The sequence below is a fragment of the Gracilinanus agilis genome, chromosome 5 (genome assembly GCF_016433145.1).
Source record: "Gracilinanus agilis isolate LMUSP501 chromosome 5, AgileGrace, whole genome shotgun sequence".
Taxonomy (NCBI): domain Eukaryota; kingdom Metazoa; phylum Chordata; class Mammalia; order Didelphimorphia; family Didelphidae; genus Gracilinanus; species Gracilinanus agilis.
Window position 1 is genome coordinate 218,190,427 of NC_058134.1, and position 16,701 is coordinate 218,207,127.

General features: G+C 41.8%; 1 protein-coding gene across 1 annotated transcript in view; it reads right to left on the minus strand.

Annotated features, from left to right (window-relative positions):
* Window positions 1-1,945: 1,945 nt before the first annotated feature.
* Window positions 1,946-16,701, minus strand: part of CSF2RB (colony stimulating factor 2 receptor subunit beta) — a 25,727-nt gene continuing 10,971 nt past the window's right edge. The window contains 6 exon segments of the mRNA XM_044679124.1: window positions 1,946-3,062; window positions 6,925-7,028; window positions 9,744-9,801; window positions 11,013-11,103; window positions 13,038-13,221; window positions 13,826-13,984. Of these exon segments, the coding sequence (XP_044535059.1) occupies window positions 1,970-3,062; window positions 6,925-7,028; window positions 9,744-9,801; window positions 11,013-11,103; window positions 13,038-13,221; window positions 13,826-13,984 (1,689 nt within the window). The 3' untranslated portion in view covers window positions 1,946-1,969.

Consider the following 16,701-nt stretch of genomic DNA (forward strand, 5'->3'; position numbering starts at 1 on the left):
TGGTGGTGATGGTCTGCACAGTCATTTGTGTAACAAAGATTTATTAGACATTAAATATGTTCTGGGCTCCATGATAGATGCTGGGGGATGTAAGGACAAAACAAACCATACCTCTTGACCTCAAGAAGCTCCCATTCTTTTGGAATGATCATGCCCACCACCAGTGAAGGCTGTTTATTTTCCAGCCTCAAAACCCTAACTAAAAATTTAGTTTCTCAAAAGCCTGAATGAAATAGAAACTTGGGGAAGAATCATTTCCTTTCAGGCATAATTTAGATCATGTCTTATCAACTCATAGTAATCGATTCATTAGCCTTTCCAAAGCATTGAGTGTGTGGAGCTCGAAATCAGGAAGATCTGAATTCACATCTGGCCACTTATTTTCTATGTGACCCTGGTCACTTCACTCTGTTTGCCTCAGTCTCCCCCTCTGTAAAATGGGGTGAAGAAGGAAATGATAAACCATGCCAATATCTTTGCAAAGAAAATCCAATTGGGGTCATGAAGAATCAGACATGACTGAAATGACTGAACAGCTCAAAACAGGCCTCCTGTAAGGAGGAAGGGAGAGAGGGAGAGTTAGTTGGTGGAGAATCTAGAGATCATTGCTAAGAAATTTGGACCGGATTCATTAGGCAACAGGAAGTCAACATATACTCTTGAGCAGGGGGTGGTGAGGCAAGAGGGGAATTGAGGGTAAGGAAGCTATACTTGTGACCCCTTCTTGTTGAGGGTTGATCTTTGGGGCCCTGGGTTTCCCCAGCAGATCACTTCCAGGAAACACTAGCCAGGATAATTGCAACTCGTTATTTCTCAGTCCCCTGGCCTGCTCCCTAGGGAACCACTAGGCACTTGGGAATTTCATAGGTTAGAATTGAAAGGGACCTTAAAGGTCACCTAGTTTCACCCACAAATCTTATGTTTCACATGACTTGTGTGTTTTTACACCATAGTTATTTCCTGTTACCTCTCCCTCCCCCATCTATATGCTGTAAAACCTAAACTTGTGCCAAAAAATATGTTGTTAACTGAAATTGACCAATTTAGTGATGTAACTAATAGCAGAGAGAGAAATAGGTAGGTAGATGGTGGAGAGAAAAGTAGAGAGATAGCAAGGTAGAGAGGCAGAGCCTGTGAGATGATGGATAGACAAGGATTGAGCAAGAAATAAAAAACAAGGTAAAGATAGGTGGATAGAGATAGAAATAGAGATGATAGATTTAGACAGACAGATAGACAGATAGACAGATAGATAGACAGACAGATAGATAGACAGACAGACAGATAGATAGATAGACAGATAAAATCTTTTTGGAGTTGGAAGGGACCTTAGATCATCACAGTACATTGTAACACTTTCATTTCATAGATGAAGAAACTAAGTTGCCAAATTAATTGACTGGTCCAAAATTATATAGATAGTAAATGGCAGAGTCAGAATTTGAATCCATATCAAACTCCCTGACTCCAAATACACTGCTCTTTCAACATCAGGGACAAGAATAGCTCTTTTCTCTATTTCAGAATAAAACTCCAATTTAGAGAAATTAATCTTTATTTTTATCAGGGGGTGGAAAGGTCTTCAGATGGCTCATATATCAGAGTGGAAAAATGGTAAGACTTGGACAATTCTTCTTTCAGAGAATTGATCTATCGAGGCTAAGGTGACTTCTTCATCTGTACAGCCACAGAATGTTCTGCAGCTATAGAGGAAGGAAGATTATTTCATGGCCTGTCCGCTGAGACCAAGAAGAAACTGAGGTCTAGACAAGGAAATAAGCTGCTTGAGATCACAAATCAACACTTTGTACTCAAACTCAAGTCCTAGACAAAAAAATCTGGAAAATTCCTGCCCTCAAAGCATTTCCATTCTACTTAGTATAGAGAACAGAAAACTCAGTGAGGTTGGGGCACAGTGTGAAGGGACCTGCCCTCTGGAGCCTGGTGGCACCCCAGTTGGAGGGTGTTGTTAGAACACTTGCCCTGGCCTACAGCCATCCCATGTTGGTAAAGCAAGGTAATCCTGATGCTTCATGGCCTTGAAGAGCTGAATGGCAGGCACCTGGGGCATTGGTTGGCTTGGAGGCTCCTTGCCCTGAATATCCTGGGGCTTAGCCATTTTCTCAGGGCAATGGCCGGGAGAAACCAGTTGGCCCTGGGAAGGGAAGAAGCAATAGTCTCCTATTTGCTGTAGGACAATGAGTCCATCGGGATGGATCATTGTTATAGTCTCATCCTGCTGGACATCCGTGAGATTTGGGGTTGAGGGTTCAACTTTCAAGGAGTTAGGGTTCTCTGGAAGGACCTCAGTACTGGCCATTTTTGGAGGGATTTCAACATAACCTTCCAATGCCAGGTTTGCTGAGCTGGGAGCTGAAGTAGGTCCTTTGGTCTTTTCTAGGAAGGGGCCAAGACTGGACTCAAGAGCTGAGCAAGGTAAAGGAGGCTCGGAGAGAGGTGGGGGACTCTCAGGCTTTCCAGAGCCAAGTATCAGGTCCTCAGGGGCAATATAGCCTGAGACATGGACCAATTTCAGGGGGTCTTTGGAGCTGGTAGATGGTTGGCTGAGATTTTCCTCCTGCCTTGGTTCCCCAGATAGAAGGGCAGCCTGATCCTTGAGTGGGTAGCTTTTGGATTCTTCTTTGTCTGAAGCAAGAGCAGATGAAGTTTCCTCTTTGTCCTTGCCCAGTTCAGCTGGCTTGGCCATAGGAATAAGGCCACCCTGCCTACCCTGGGGCAGACAAAAATACTCCAGGGACCCATGGAGTTGCTTCTTGTTCCCTTCAGTCTGGCAGGACCCCATCTGGCCAGTGATGTTAGGAAGAGAGTGGCTATGGGGCAAATGAAGGTAGGGGCCATTGAAAGCAATGCCAGAGGCTAGGTCCATGGTTGGAATGTTGAGCTCAGACTTTTTCTGGGAGCTGGGCAGGCTCGGGTTCTCATCAGGCAAATTGAGGGATTCTGAGTATGAGTCCAGGTCAGAGGATGGAGAGCTTGCATCTTTGGGGTCCATAGCAATGAGAGGGGACACCCAACTTCTGGTAGTATCTTCAAGGTCATTCCTGAGGAGAGAATGTGAAGGTGAGATTCTGGCATGACCACTATAGGATGCTGAGGGTATGAGCTTATATAAGAGGCCACATTTCTCTAGTTGTGCCACACACACACACACACACACACACACACACACACACACACCTGTAAAGCATGAAGTGAGATTATTATGCTCATTTTGTGGATGAGGAAACTGTCTCAGAGGTGATGTCTGAAGGTACAATTTCTGTAGGGTCCAACCCTTGCTTCAGAAAAGGGTCTCGAGATTTGATCACAGGGAAGAGAGATCAAAAGGATGAGAGGGAAGGAAGGAGAAACCGTGGAAGGTAAAGGTCTTGGGTGAGAAGGAATTAGGGGTTATTCCCTGAATTGCTCCTGCCCTCTCAATACTCATTCCTACCTTACTTCATCTTCCCTGCACACATTTCCCTTCTCTACTTTGAGATTCTTTTTAAGACCTGCCTCTTCCATAAAGTCTTCCCAGATGACTCCAACCTAATTTGAGCTCATCCTGCTGTGAATTCTGCCAACATTGTGGGTCTACAGACCAGGTACAGAACCTTCCCCTCTAAAGCTCAAATTCTTGAAGCATTCAAGGGCCCAGTCAAGATGTAGGGTAAAGAGCATTTAATTGGGAGTCAGTGATCACCACCTCTAATTTGTTATAATTGTGTGACCCCAGACAAATGTGTGGCCAAAACTCTCTCATCCTATTTACTCATCAGTAAATAGGATGAGAGAGTTTTGAACTTAGAATCTCTAAGGACCTTCCCAGCTCTTCAACTTCCCTCTACTCCTTCCCACCAGGGCCAGAATGTGTCTTTCCATGTGTGGGGGGGTGGGGAGCGGGGGTAGAAATCACATTAGACTTGAAGCTAGATGACCTAGGCACAAGGTCAGAATCAGATATTATACTGTGTTCTTAGCTAAATTACTGCTAGTTCTCAGTTTCTTTATTTGTAAAAGGGAGCTAATAGTCATTATGTTCCCAACCTCAGAGGGTTGTTTCAAGAAAGGCAATTTGAAAAGCATCAGCAATAGAATAACCACACCCCCTTTCCCACCTCCACCCCACAACCCTGAGCTCTAGCATCTTCAAAGGCAGTCCCATGGACACCCTCAAAAAGTCTTTTGCTTTGAAATGCCTTCTTTAGCCCTAGGCCACACATTAATTCCCTGTCACATCTTTCTCTTCTCTGTTCAAATGATCATTTTCATTCCTAGCCCAAATTACTCTCCCCACTGAGCCTCAGTTTCCTTATCTTTAAAATGAGAGAGTTGGACTTTAACGACTCTTCTAGCTTTGAGTCTATGATCCCCAGTAGAGAAACAACTAATTTTAGCATTGGATGGAATCATAGAATTTTAGGTTTGGAAAATGAAAGAAGGAAGGAAGGAAGGAAGGAAGGAAGGAAGGAAGGAAGGAAGGAAGGAAGGAAGGAAGAAAGAAAAAAAGAAAGAAAAAAAGAAAGAAAGAAAGAAAGAAAGGAAGGAAGGAAGGAAGGAAGGAAGGAAGGAAGGAAGGAAGGGAGGAAGGGAGGAAGGGAGGGGACAGGGGACGGAACAAGCATTTACGGTGTACCAGGCACGGTGCTAAGTACTTTACAAACATTATCTTATTTGATCCTCATAATAAGCCTAGGAAATGGGTACTTTTGTTATCCTCATTTTATAGCTGAGGAAACTGAGGTCAACAGAGGCAAAGAGATTCACCTGTGGTCTCTTAGCTGAAGCTAGATTTGAACTCCAGACTTCCTGGTTCATAGTACTCTATCCACTATAACATCTAGCTACTTCTGCCCTTTATTTTTACAGATAAAGAAGCTGAGGCCAGAGAGGTCAAGGTTACACAATAAATGACATTCAATGTGTGAAGTCAAGTCCTCTGACTCACCCAATCAGTCCCTGTTCAGTAACTTCCTTTCTAACATCTCTGAAGTTTCTGAGGGATGGGACCTTGCTGCCCCCTAAGGCAGCCTCTTTTCTGATCTGGCAGTCCTGATTGGAGGGCAGATTTCTCTTAATATTGAGCTGAAATGTGTCTCTCAATCATTCACTCCCAGTGGCATGTAGAGGACAGCTGTTAGGCACCAGGCACAGAAGCAGAGAACCTGTTCATTGTGCACGACCAGCCAATGAGAGAATAATGCCTAAGGGGGTGGCTGGAGAAAGGTATGGGTAGAACACTCTGGGAGGATGGGAGGAGCTGTCTGGGGGTGCTCACAGCCCTCATCTATGATCTTGTGACTGGAATCAGGAAGAGAAAGAGCTTCTATTTTCAGTTTTGCAGCTGCTTTTACCATCAATCTCTGCGGTTTCCCCATCCCTCCTTCAACAGATGTCAAAGAACTCTTTGGAAGGCTGTTCCTCCCTACTCAATAACTTTCAGTGGTTCCCTATAAAAAGTGCCAACTTCCTTAGCCTGGCATTGAAGACCCTCCCCAATCTCCTTCCAACTGACTTTTATATCTATATTTCACTCTACCCCCTCAGAACACTGGATGGGAACACTGTGTCTCATACTCTTTAATATCTTGCTTCCATGCATTTGCACAGGCCATGTCTCACAGCTGGAGTGGGTACCCCTCTCATTTTATAGATGAGGAAACTGAGGTCTATAGAGATCAAATGACCTCCCAAGGGACCCTAGAAGCCATCTTGTTCCACCTCCTCGATTTACTGAGGAGGAATATAACTCTCAGAGATGGGAAGGGACTTGGGAGAGAAGAAGGATATGAAACAAGGTCCTCTGACCCCAAAGCCATCATTCATTCCATTTTACCACCCAAAGACTACTATGTTCCAGGCACTTTGCTAAGCCCTGGGGATGTAAATAAGAGCAAAAACAATCTCTACTCTCCAAGAACTCACAACCTACCGGGAGAAACAACATGCTGTCATCATATTGCAAGCTTTCCCATTAGATTGTAAGATCCTTGAGGGCAGAGACTGTCTTCTGCCTTTTTTATATCCCCAGAACTTAGCCCAGTACCTGGCACATAGAAGGTACTTACTAAGTATTGAGTGGTTGATTGATTATGTACAAGCAAGCGACAGATGGGCTAAATTGGAGATAATCTTAGAGGGAAAGCACCAGCATTATGGAGGATCAGAGGATCAGGGGACCATAGGAGCCGGAATCTGGACTTGAGAGGGACCTTAGAGGTCATCTAGTCTAACTTCATTTTAAATTGGCTGCACCTGGGATTTGGAGAGGAGATCGGCTTGGTGGAGGTCAATCAGCAAGGAAGTGGTAGAATCAAGATTCAAACTCAGGTTCTCCAATTCTAAGTTTACTACTCTTTATAATCTACCACTCTACCTATCAGGATGTATGAGTGAATTGAAGAAAAGTTAAGTAACAAGGGCAGAGGTGTCCCAGAGAACCAGGCAAGCCTCCATCTGGGTGGCCTTTTCAATTCTGCTCTCTAGACCAACTACATTTCTTCTATGTTCATTTTGAAGCATAGTGACCCAAACCAGGCAGAAAAGGGGCATAAAGATCACTAAGTCTGATTCTTTCATTTTTTAGAGGAGAAGCCAGGTTCAGAGAAGTCATTCACTCAGAGTCACAGCTAGGGGTTGATCTCAGAACCTCTGACTCCTAATCCAGGGTTTCCCCCCCATTTTTTAGCTCCACAGGTTGATATTTCACAGTAGGTTGGGATTGTATCATCTGTGCTTGTGTTCCACTGAGAAACCCTGCTCATCTTCTATCATGTTTGTTCTTCACTATGCTTTACATGTGCTAAGAATGTGTCCATCTACACCCTCATCTCACCTTGGTCCTAACCCCTCCTGTATCCATCCTCTATGTTCCAGTATCCCTTTTTATTCCCTAAAAGTCACTCAGCTGTGAAGCAAACTCACCAATTCAACCAGGAGGCATAGCTTTCTCTCTCCTCCTTTTCCCAGGGGCTCTCTTGACTAGAAGTAGAAAGTTTACTTGGAATCCAATTCTTCTTGTTTTTATTCTGTGGGAAGGAAAGAAAACATTCTGAAATCCTCTTAGGGCTGTCAGCTCCCTCTTCTCTGGGAAAAACAATAAATGAGAATTTCCTGAAGGCTTCAGAGTTTGGAGTCAAGAGGCCCAAGACAGTCATATGCCTTACCCATAAGATCATAGGGGTAGCAAATAGAGCTGGAATTCAAGCCAGGTCAGAGAGTCCTAGATTTAGAGAAGGAAGGCACCTCAGAGGCTGAGAAACTTGTGCTTCATGTTACATAGAATATATTTCATAGAATACTGCTTATTCTCATTGTCTGTATTTATATCTTTGTTGTTGTTCAGTCTCATTTGACTCACTGTGACCATATTTGGGTTTTTTTCTTGGCAGAGATATTAGAGTGGTTGGCCATTTCCTTCTCCAGCTTATTTGACAGATGAGGAAACTGAGGTGTGATATGGGTGAAGTGACTTGCCCAGGGTCACACAGTTAGGAACTATCTGAAGTGAAATTTGAACTCAGGTCTTCTTAACTCCAGACCCATTGTGCCTTCAAGATGCCCCCATTTTACAGATGGAGAAACTAAAACCTAGAGAAGTAAACTAACTTGCCCAGGGTAGCACAGGTAGTAAAAGAAAGAGCAGGATTAAAAGAGAAGAGAATAGAGAAAATGGATTGAAGGAATGTGCCAGGAAAAGGAATTATAAGGAAGAACATAATTCTACCTGTCCAGGGCACCTTACATGCCCCCAGAATCCACAGTGACCCATGTGGTAGGACTTCTTCAGCAGGACCAGAAAGACCCCTTTTTTTCCCACAACAATAACAGCAATGGACATTCACTTAGTACTTTGAGGGTATCAAAATACTTTACATACTTAATGGTCAGTCTATAAGCTTTTATCAAGCATAGACTGTGGTGTGTGAGGAACTCCAAGCAAGACAATGTATCTGCACACAGAGACCCACAAAGTTTAATAAGACCAGAAGGACAGGAAGGGACCATGTTGCAAAAAACAAAACAGAAGATTTTACATTTGGTCCTGGAGATAATAGGGAGCCACTAGAGTTTATTGAATAGAGGAGTGACATGGTCTGATCTGAGCTTTAGGAAAAAACACTTTGGCACTTGCGTGCAGGATGGATTAGGATGAAGAGAGACTTGAGACAGAGTAATTAATTAGGAGGCTATTGTAATATACCCATGTGGGAAGTGATGAGAGCTTGCCCAAGATTGATAGTCAAGCAAGAAGTCCCCTATTAGTTTGGGCACCACAGATTGGAAAGATATTGACTGGCCAGAAAGCCTCCAAAGGAGGGTGAAGACCCACAAGATCATGCCATGTAAGGATCCTTTGGAAGAGGCTGGAGATATTTGGCCTGGAGGGAACAAGACCTAGGAAGAACCTAAATCACTCCCTTCAAAGATTGGAAGGATTATCATGCGAAAGAGGAGGTGATCTTGGTTTCACAGAAGATGTGTTTGGTTGTTGGCTCTGTTACCAGTCCCTTGAGGGAACCCAACCAAATTACTCATGGAATAGTGGAACATTTTGAGCTAGAAGCAAGCTAACGTCCTTTCTTCTTCAAGACATTTTCCTCAGTTATTAATTTTAGTGCCTTCCCAGATTACCCCCAATTTATTCTGTATATAATTTATTTGTACATAGTTGTTTGCATGTTGCCTCCCCAGTAGACTATGAACTCTTAAAAAAAAAATAAAACCTAGGTAAGGGTAAAAAGGGCAAAAAAATGGTAAAAAAAAAATACCTATGTAAGACTGTGGCACTTGATGTCTCTAGGCCTCCCCCATCTCATAAAGCCCTTGGTTTTTCTTAATACACTTCTCATATAATACTCATTACTTATACTAATATTAATGATCTAGGAATTCTATATCACTACTCAATTATGCCAAAATTAATAATCTAGTAATTATAGATCACTGCTCATTAATTATACTAGTATTAATGATCTAGGAATTCTATATCACTACTCATTAATTAATACTAATTCTCACTGTCTGTGTTTCCATCTTATCTCTCTACTAGGTGCTCTCCAAGATGGAAAGTACCAGATTTTCTCTAGATTTGTATTAATCTATTCCTCCTACCTGGCACAGAGCAACCCATAGAGAAAACTACTATAATAGTATTTTGGGAGCACTTTAAGATTTAGAGAAGGGCATCTATGTGGCACAGTGGATAGAGCGCCAGGCATGGAGTCAGAAAGACCTGAGTTCAAATCCAGCCTCAGATACTTACTGTCTATGGGGTCCCTAGACAAGTCACTTAACCTCTGTTTGCCTCAGTTTCCTCCTCTATCAGATGAGCTGGAGAAGGAAATGGCAAACCACTCCAATATCTCTGCCAAGAAAACCCCAAAAGGAGGTCACAAAAAGTTGGACATGACTGAACAACAAGGTCTACAGAGCACTTTCCAACCCTGTGGGGAGGTTCTATTATTATCTCCATTTTACAGATGAGGAAACTGAGGCTCAGAGAGATTGTCCAGGGATTGTCTGGAGGAAGACCTGAATTCAACCTTTCCTGATTCAAAGATCCATGCCTCTACTGACTATACCAAGAATAGTGGTGAAACTTGTATCTCTCCCTAGCCAGGTCTTCTAAAAAGGAACAGGAGATAAGAGTTGGGCCTGGGGGGAGGGAGAGAGGGGGGGGAACAAGAACTATTTAGGCCTCATGCCTCTCTCCACTCTGGGAATAGTCCTTAGTCTCTTACCTGGAACAGTTGGCTCTTACTTGGGTTGGGAATCTTGTTTTCCCAATTTGCCTTCAGTCTGTAAAGAAAGAACACGTATTGCAGAGTCAGCTCTCCTTGTCTGTCCTAGATACTCCCAGTGGGTGGGAAAGAGGACTGCTTGCTTTTTCAGGTCCAATTCCCTCCTCTCCCCTCCCCAGCCCACAACCCTCATTAAGGAGGTAGAGAGAGAATTCAACTTGGGAAATGCTGATTTGGACAAGACAGGTCCTAGCCCTGGTATGGGAGTTTCATTTTTGTGACTTGAGAAGAAGAGATGAGCTCCCTACCTACCCAAGGAAATGGTAGCTGAAAGGAATAAAGAGTATCCTAGATCTGATATTCTGGGTCATGGCAACATATCATCATGGAATCTTAGAGCTGCTAGAAACCTTAGAATGGGGAAGGTCAGAACTAGCAGAGCTCTTAGAACGAAGAACAGATCAGGGAGGGATTTTAGAACATGAATGAAAGCTGAAGGAACCTTAGAATATGGAATGGCAGAGCTAGGAGGGAACTTAAAAATCATCTGGTCATTGTCCTTATTTCACAGGTGAGGAAACTGAGACCCAGAAACATGAAGCTACTTGGTCAAGATCACGCAATGAGTTCATTTCAGAGGGGATTGGTTGCCTTTCTCAGATAGTTCACAAAGTGGTAAAAACACCATGAAAAGAAAGAGCTCTGGATAGATTCTCTTCAATCAAAAGACCAGAGTTCATGCCCTGGATTCTCCATTTCTAGCTGTATGGCTTCAAAAATGGATTCTTCTTTTGTAGACTTTGATATTCCACTGAGGGTAGAGGAGGGGAGTTAGGACTAGCTGGTCTAAAAAAATGATTTTTTCCCAGATCTGACAACTTTGTAGTGAATTAGGCTCTGATAATTGACCTAAACTGCCATGTTCCTAAATAACCTCATTTTCACCAAGAGAATGGTGGAGCTAATGGGACTGAAATGAGCTTGATTCTTGGCTAGAGGAGGCAAACACCAGTGTCAGAACTAATGTAAATGGACACTGAGGTACCAGAGGATCCTGGAAAGCACCTGAGATGCCATCTATCCACCTCCCTCATTATCTAGATGAAGAAACTGAGACTTGCCTAAAGTCTACTAGGTAGCAAGCAGTAAGTCCCCTGATTCCAGTGATTAGTTCTAATCACTTACACAGCTTTCCGGCAGGAACTCTCCAAAGGGCTAGAGAATGCTAGAGGGGATACCCACTCGCCATCACTGAGAAAACCACCTTACCTGCCTCCATAGTTACAACAGCACCAGGCCCCCAGGAGTACCAGGATTGTAGTGATGACCAGCACCAGTGAGAGGATCCATGGAAGGGAGACTTTAAGGAGGGGGAAAGAAGGTCAGGAAGGAATGCCAATGCCAGGCAGGATAAGTCAGTTCAACAAACATTCATTGGATATAAACAAAATTTTTTAGCATTTGTTTTAAAATTTTTGAGTTCTAAAATTATGGTATATGATGGTGATGGAATACTCTTGTGCCATAAGAAATGAACAGAATGATTTTTTAAAAAGCTGGGAAGACCTTTGTGCTCTGATGCAGAGTGAAATAAGCAGAACCAGGAGATCATTGTACACAGCAACTGCAGTATTGTGGGAAGATCAAATATGATAGACTTTGCTACAATGATCCAGGACAATTCTGAGGGACTTATGAAAAGAACTGTGGGAGTAGATATAAAGGTGAAAACATATGGTTTATCACTTATCTGGGTATATGTTTGGGGGTTTGGGTTCCATAAGATTATTTGCTTATAAAAATGAATAATTTGGAAATGTTTTGTGTGATAATACATATGTAATCCAAACTGAAAAAAAATGTTGAGTTCTAAATTCTCTCCCTCCATCTTTCTCTTCTAAACACAGACCAAAAAAACCCCCAAGAAATAATAGAAAAAGTAAAAAAAAAAAGTATGCCTTTTATTTACGTTCAGACTCCATCAATTCTTCCCCTGAAGGAGAATAGCATTTCTCATCATGAGTCTGTTGGGATTTTCTTGGATCAATTTATTGCTGAGAATAGCTAAGTCATTTCACAATTGATCATCATGCAATATTGCTGTTACTCTATACACTGTTCTCCTAGTTCTGCTTGTTTCACTTTACATTAGCTCATATAAGTCTTTCCAGTTTTTCTGAAACTTCCTGCTGATCATTTCTTATAGTATAATAGTATTCCATCACAATCATTTCTGTAACTTGTTAAGCTATTCCCCCAAATGATAGATATCTCTTCCATTTCCAAGTCTTTGCCACCACAAAAAGAACTACTATAAGTATTTTTATACATATATGTTCTTTTGCTTTTCCTTTGATCCTTTGGAGTTCAAGGTATACACAATTTCATAATTTGGGGCATAGTCCCAAATTGCTCTTCAGAATGTTTGGATCAGTGCACAACTCCACCAATAGTGCATTAGTGTCCCAGTTTTTCTGCATTTCTTCCAACATTTATTTTCCTTTTCTGTTCTATTAGTCAATTTGCTAGGTTTATGCCTCATAATTATTTTAATTTGCATTTCTATAATAACTAGCATTTTTATATAACTACAAATAGCTTTGATTGCTTTAGAAAACTATCTGTTTATATCCTTTAACCATTTATCAATTGGGGAATGACTTGTATTATCATAAATTTGACTTGGTTCTCTATATATTTGACAAATAAGACCTTTGTCAGAGAAACTTGCTTTAATTCACACACACACACACACACATACATCTCACTTTTCTGCATCATTTCTGATCTTAGCTGCATTAATTTTGTTTGTGCAAAAAATTATAATTTAATGTAATCAAAATTATCCATTTTACATTCAAGGAGATTTTACATTTTTGAGAGGTTGTAGGTTATAATGGAAAGATCTCAGAATCAGTCCTGGGTTAGAATTCCAACTCTGATACTTGCCAGCCAAGGGAATCTCAGCAAGTCGATTTTCTTTCTGAACCTGTTTCTTGTAAAGTAGTGAAAATAGTCCCTGCACAAGGTGACTCAGAGGGAAGAACTCTATAGACCATGATTCATTATCAAAATGTGAAAAGCATTGATTATTGTGAGTATATACTCCCAGACGACAGCCCCAGGATCAAAGGCTGAGGACATTTGTGGATATTTGTCTTTCTCTATTGAACAGCCCTGGAGCCTGATCCAGGTCAGGTTGTTCCTCTTGAACCTTAAGTACTCTCCCTTTAGTCACACCTGGCCCACGCCCCTCCAGCCTCTCATGGAAAAAGGACCCAGACATAGCCTCACCTTGTAACCTTCCTCCACTGCCTGTAGTCCACTTGTATTCATTACTCCACTCACTCCATATTCCTTTGTAGGATTCAGATGAGATTTTTCCCCTCACTCTGGCAAAATAATCTGTGAATGGCTCCAGATTTTTCTCAGAGATTTCCATACCCAAGACAATTCTCAAGGTTTCATTGCGGGCATCCTAGAGAGCAAGAAAGAGAGAATAAGGGCTGAGGAATAAAAGATCTAGGAGAGAGGCAAGAAAACAGAATAACAGAGCTTTGAGGGATCTAAGGCATGGAATAATGGAATTTCTGGTCATCTAAGAGGTAATAAATCATTCAGTTCAACCTCCCTTTTTTATTGATGTAGAAAACTGAATCCTAGAGAAAGGGAGCCATGGTCAGAGTTAGTAGCAAAGACTAGATTCAAACTTAAATCTTCTGCCTCTAAAGTCCATGGACTCCTCCCCTCCTTGTTCTCATTACTGTCAAGTCACACTCAAACAATTCTTCCCCCAATTCTCTCCCTATATCTAAACAATAATCATCTTCTTAAGTTCAAATCCAGCTTCAGACACTTAATATCTATGTGACTCTCAGCAAATCAATTAACCCTATTTACCTCATTTTCCTCATCTGTAAAGTGATCTGGAGAAGGAAATGGCAAACAACTCCAGTAGCTTTTTAAAGAAAAACCCAAAGGGGGTCATGAAGGGTCTGATATAATTGAAATGACTGAACACAGGCATCTAGCCCCTTTCACTCCTTCTGCAGGTTACATCCCTCACAGTAAGAGCTGCTTACCTTCCAAGACTCTGTAGACTTCCTGTATTGAACTTGGTAGCTCTGCTCATAATTTGTATTGGATGTTTTCCAGTTCAGCCAGTAGCTGTCTCCCGTCTTCTTGACCTTAATGGATGGTGGCTGGGGCTGGACTGAAATGTAAGGAAACAACCAAGTTGTCTTGGGTGAGTTATCAGGGCATCCCCTAAAGGAAGCTACTCTCTTTAGTGTCTCCATAAATCACCTCCTTCCCCTAAAATGAGCTAGTGTCTATCACTCTTGGTCAATGAAGGAGTATCAGCTTTTGGGGCTGCTTCTCTAAGGATCTTTTCATTTTTAATGTGAGGAAAGTGCCTGCTCCAAAGAGCTAAGATGGTAGAGTGAGGAATGCTCCAAGTTTACCCAAATCTACCTCCAAACAACCAAAAAAACTCAAAATGAATTCTGGAGTAGAAGAACCAACAAAAGACAGTATGAAACAGTATTCTGGTACAAGATAACATGGAAGGACAGCAGGAGGAACCCATATCACTAAGGTAAAAAGGGAGAGCAACTCAGCCCATGCTTTCTTCTCAGGGAGCCAAAAGTGAGTGGAGAAGAATCCAGTTCAATCCAACTGTAGTTTGGGGAATAGAGCTCAGTCAGATCTGGCACACTGCCAGGGAAGTTAGAAGTGGGAAGATTAGCTGAAACTAGCTGAATCCAGTAGTAGTGAAGAGAGTGGAGCCAGTCCAGTCCAGGGTGATGCACTTAGAGGAGCCACTATTGGTAGGAGTAGAACCTGACCCGATTTGGCAAAGGCAGCTTCTGTATAAAACAGCTGTGAGTCTCCCCACAGCAAGCCAACTGGGAGTAGAAACACAGAAGAAAAACAACTGCATGATCACATGGGTTGATGGGGATATGATTAGGGATGTAGACTCTAAATGATCATCCTAGTGCAAATATCAATAATATGGAAATACGTCTTGATCAATGACACATGTAAAACCCAGTGGAAATGCTCATTGGCTATAGGAGGAGGGTAGGAGAAGGGGATGGAAAGAATATAAAACATAAACATGGAAAATTTTCTTGATTAATCAATTAAATAAAAGTTTAAAAATGAAATAAAATAAAAAAACAAAAAAAATAACTAGAAGAGCTCAATAACTAAATGATAGGAGAGGTAGAAGAAAAACTGAAAAAGAAATAAGAGAAAGAGTCTACAATTTGGAAGAAATACACTGAAGAAAACAAATCCCTAAAAATTATAATTGGCCAAAAGGAAAAGGAGAATCAAAAAGCGACTGAAGAAAAGAACCCTTTAAAAAGTAGAACTGGCCACATAGAACAAGAGGGCAATATAGACATTGAAAGGATTCATAGAACACCTGCGGCATTCAATCAAGAAAGGAAAACACCAAGAAACATCATTGCAAAATTCAAGAGTTTCCAAGCAAAAGAAAAAATCTTACAAGAAGCCAGAAAGAAACAATTCAAATATCAAGGAGCAACAATCAGGATCACACAGGATCTGGCAGCCTCAACACTAAAAGACCGCAAGGCGTGGAATACAATATTCAGAAAGGCAAGAGAGCTGGGCCTGCAACCACGGATCAACTACCCATCAAAATTGACTATATATTTCCAAGGGAAAGTATGGGCATTCAACAAAATTGAAGAATTCCAGGTATTTGCACAGAAAAGACCGGGGCTAAATGGAAAGTTTGATATCCAACCACAAAAATCGAGAGAAACCTGAAAAGGTAAATAAGATACAGAGGGGAAAGAAAGAAAACTTATAATTTTTAAATTTGCCTTTTTAAGGGCCTCAGTGAGATCTAATTATCTGTATTCCTTTGTAGAGAAATGTTATGTTTAATTCTCTGTAGTGAACTCTATTCACTATTATAATATTCACTATTATAGTAATCAGAAGAATAATTAACAGGGTGAGGGTGGAACACTAAATAATCTAAGATGGCATGGGGGATGGGAAAGAGGGGGAGAATAGCATGGGACACCAAGAGAAACTTGAGCGAATAAGAAAATAGAATATTCTATTACACACAAAGAGGGCATGGGAGAGAGAGGGGACAAATACTATTATAAGAAGGAGAGGAAGAGAGCATAAAGAGGTAATAATCAAACCTTACTCTCAGTGTAATCAACCCGGAGAGGGAAGAGTAGCTATACTATCCATTGGGAAATAAAACTCTTATCTTACCCTTCTGAGGAAGTTAGAAGGGATAAACCAAGGGGAGCAGGGGAGTGGGGAGAACAAAAAAAGGGAGGGGAGAAGGGGGAGGGAATTCATAAGACCTTTAAAAACAAAAAGGAGGGGGGGAAATAAGGGAGGGGGTAGAAAGGGAAGTCAATCAAGGGAGGGGATAAGGGATAGGGTCTTTATAGCGAGCCACTGGTTTTAAAGGAGATAGCTTAAGGAGAAGGGGTAGGAAGGGGGGAGGATTTGAAAATGTCAGCAAATGCACAACTGATGATTATAACTCTGAATGTGAACGGGATGAACTCGCTCATAAAACGGAAGCAAATAGCAGAGTGGATTAGAAACCAAAATGCCACCATATGTTGTCTACAAGAAACACATATGAGGCGGGTGGACATACACAAGTTTAAGGTCCAGGGTTTGAGCAAAATCTTTTGGGCGGGGGCAGCTGGGTAGCTCAGTGGATGAGAGCCAGGCCTAGAGACGGGAGGTCCTAGGTTCAAATCCGGCCTCAGATACTTCCCAGCTGTGTGACCCTGGGCAGGTCACTTGACCCCCATTGCCTACCCTTACCACTCTTCTGCCTTGGAGCCAATACACAGTATTGACTCCAAGACGGAAGGTAAGGGTTAAAAAAAAAAAAAATCTTTTGGGCATCAAATGAGAAAAAGAAGGCAGGAGTGGCTAT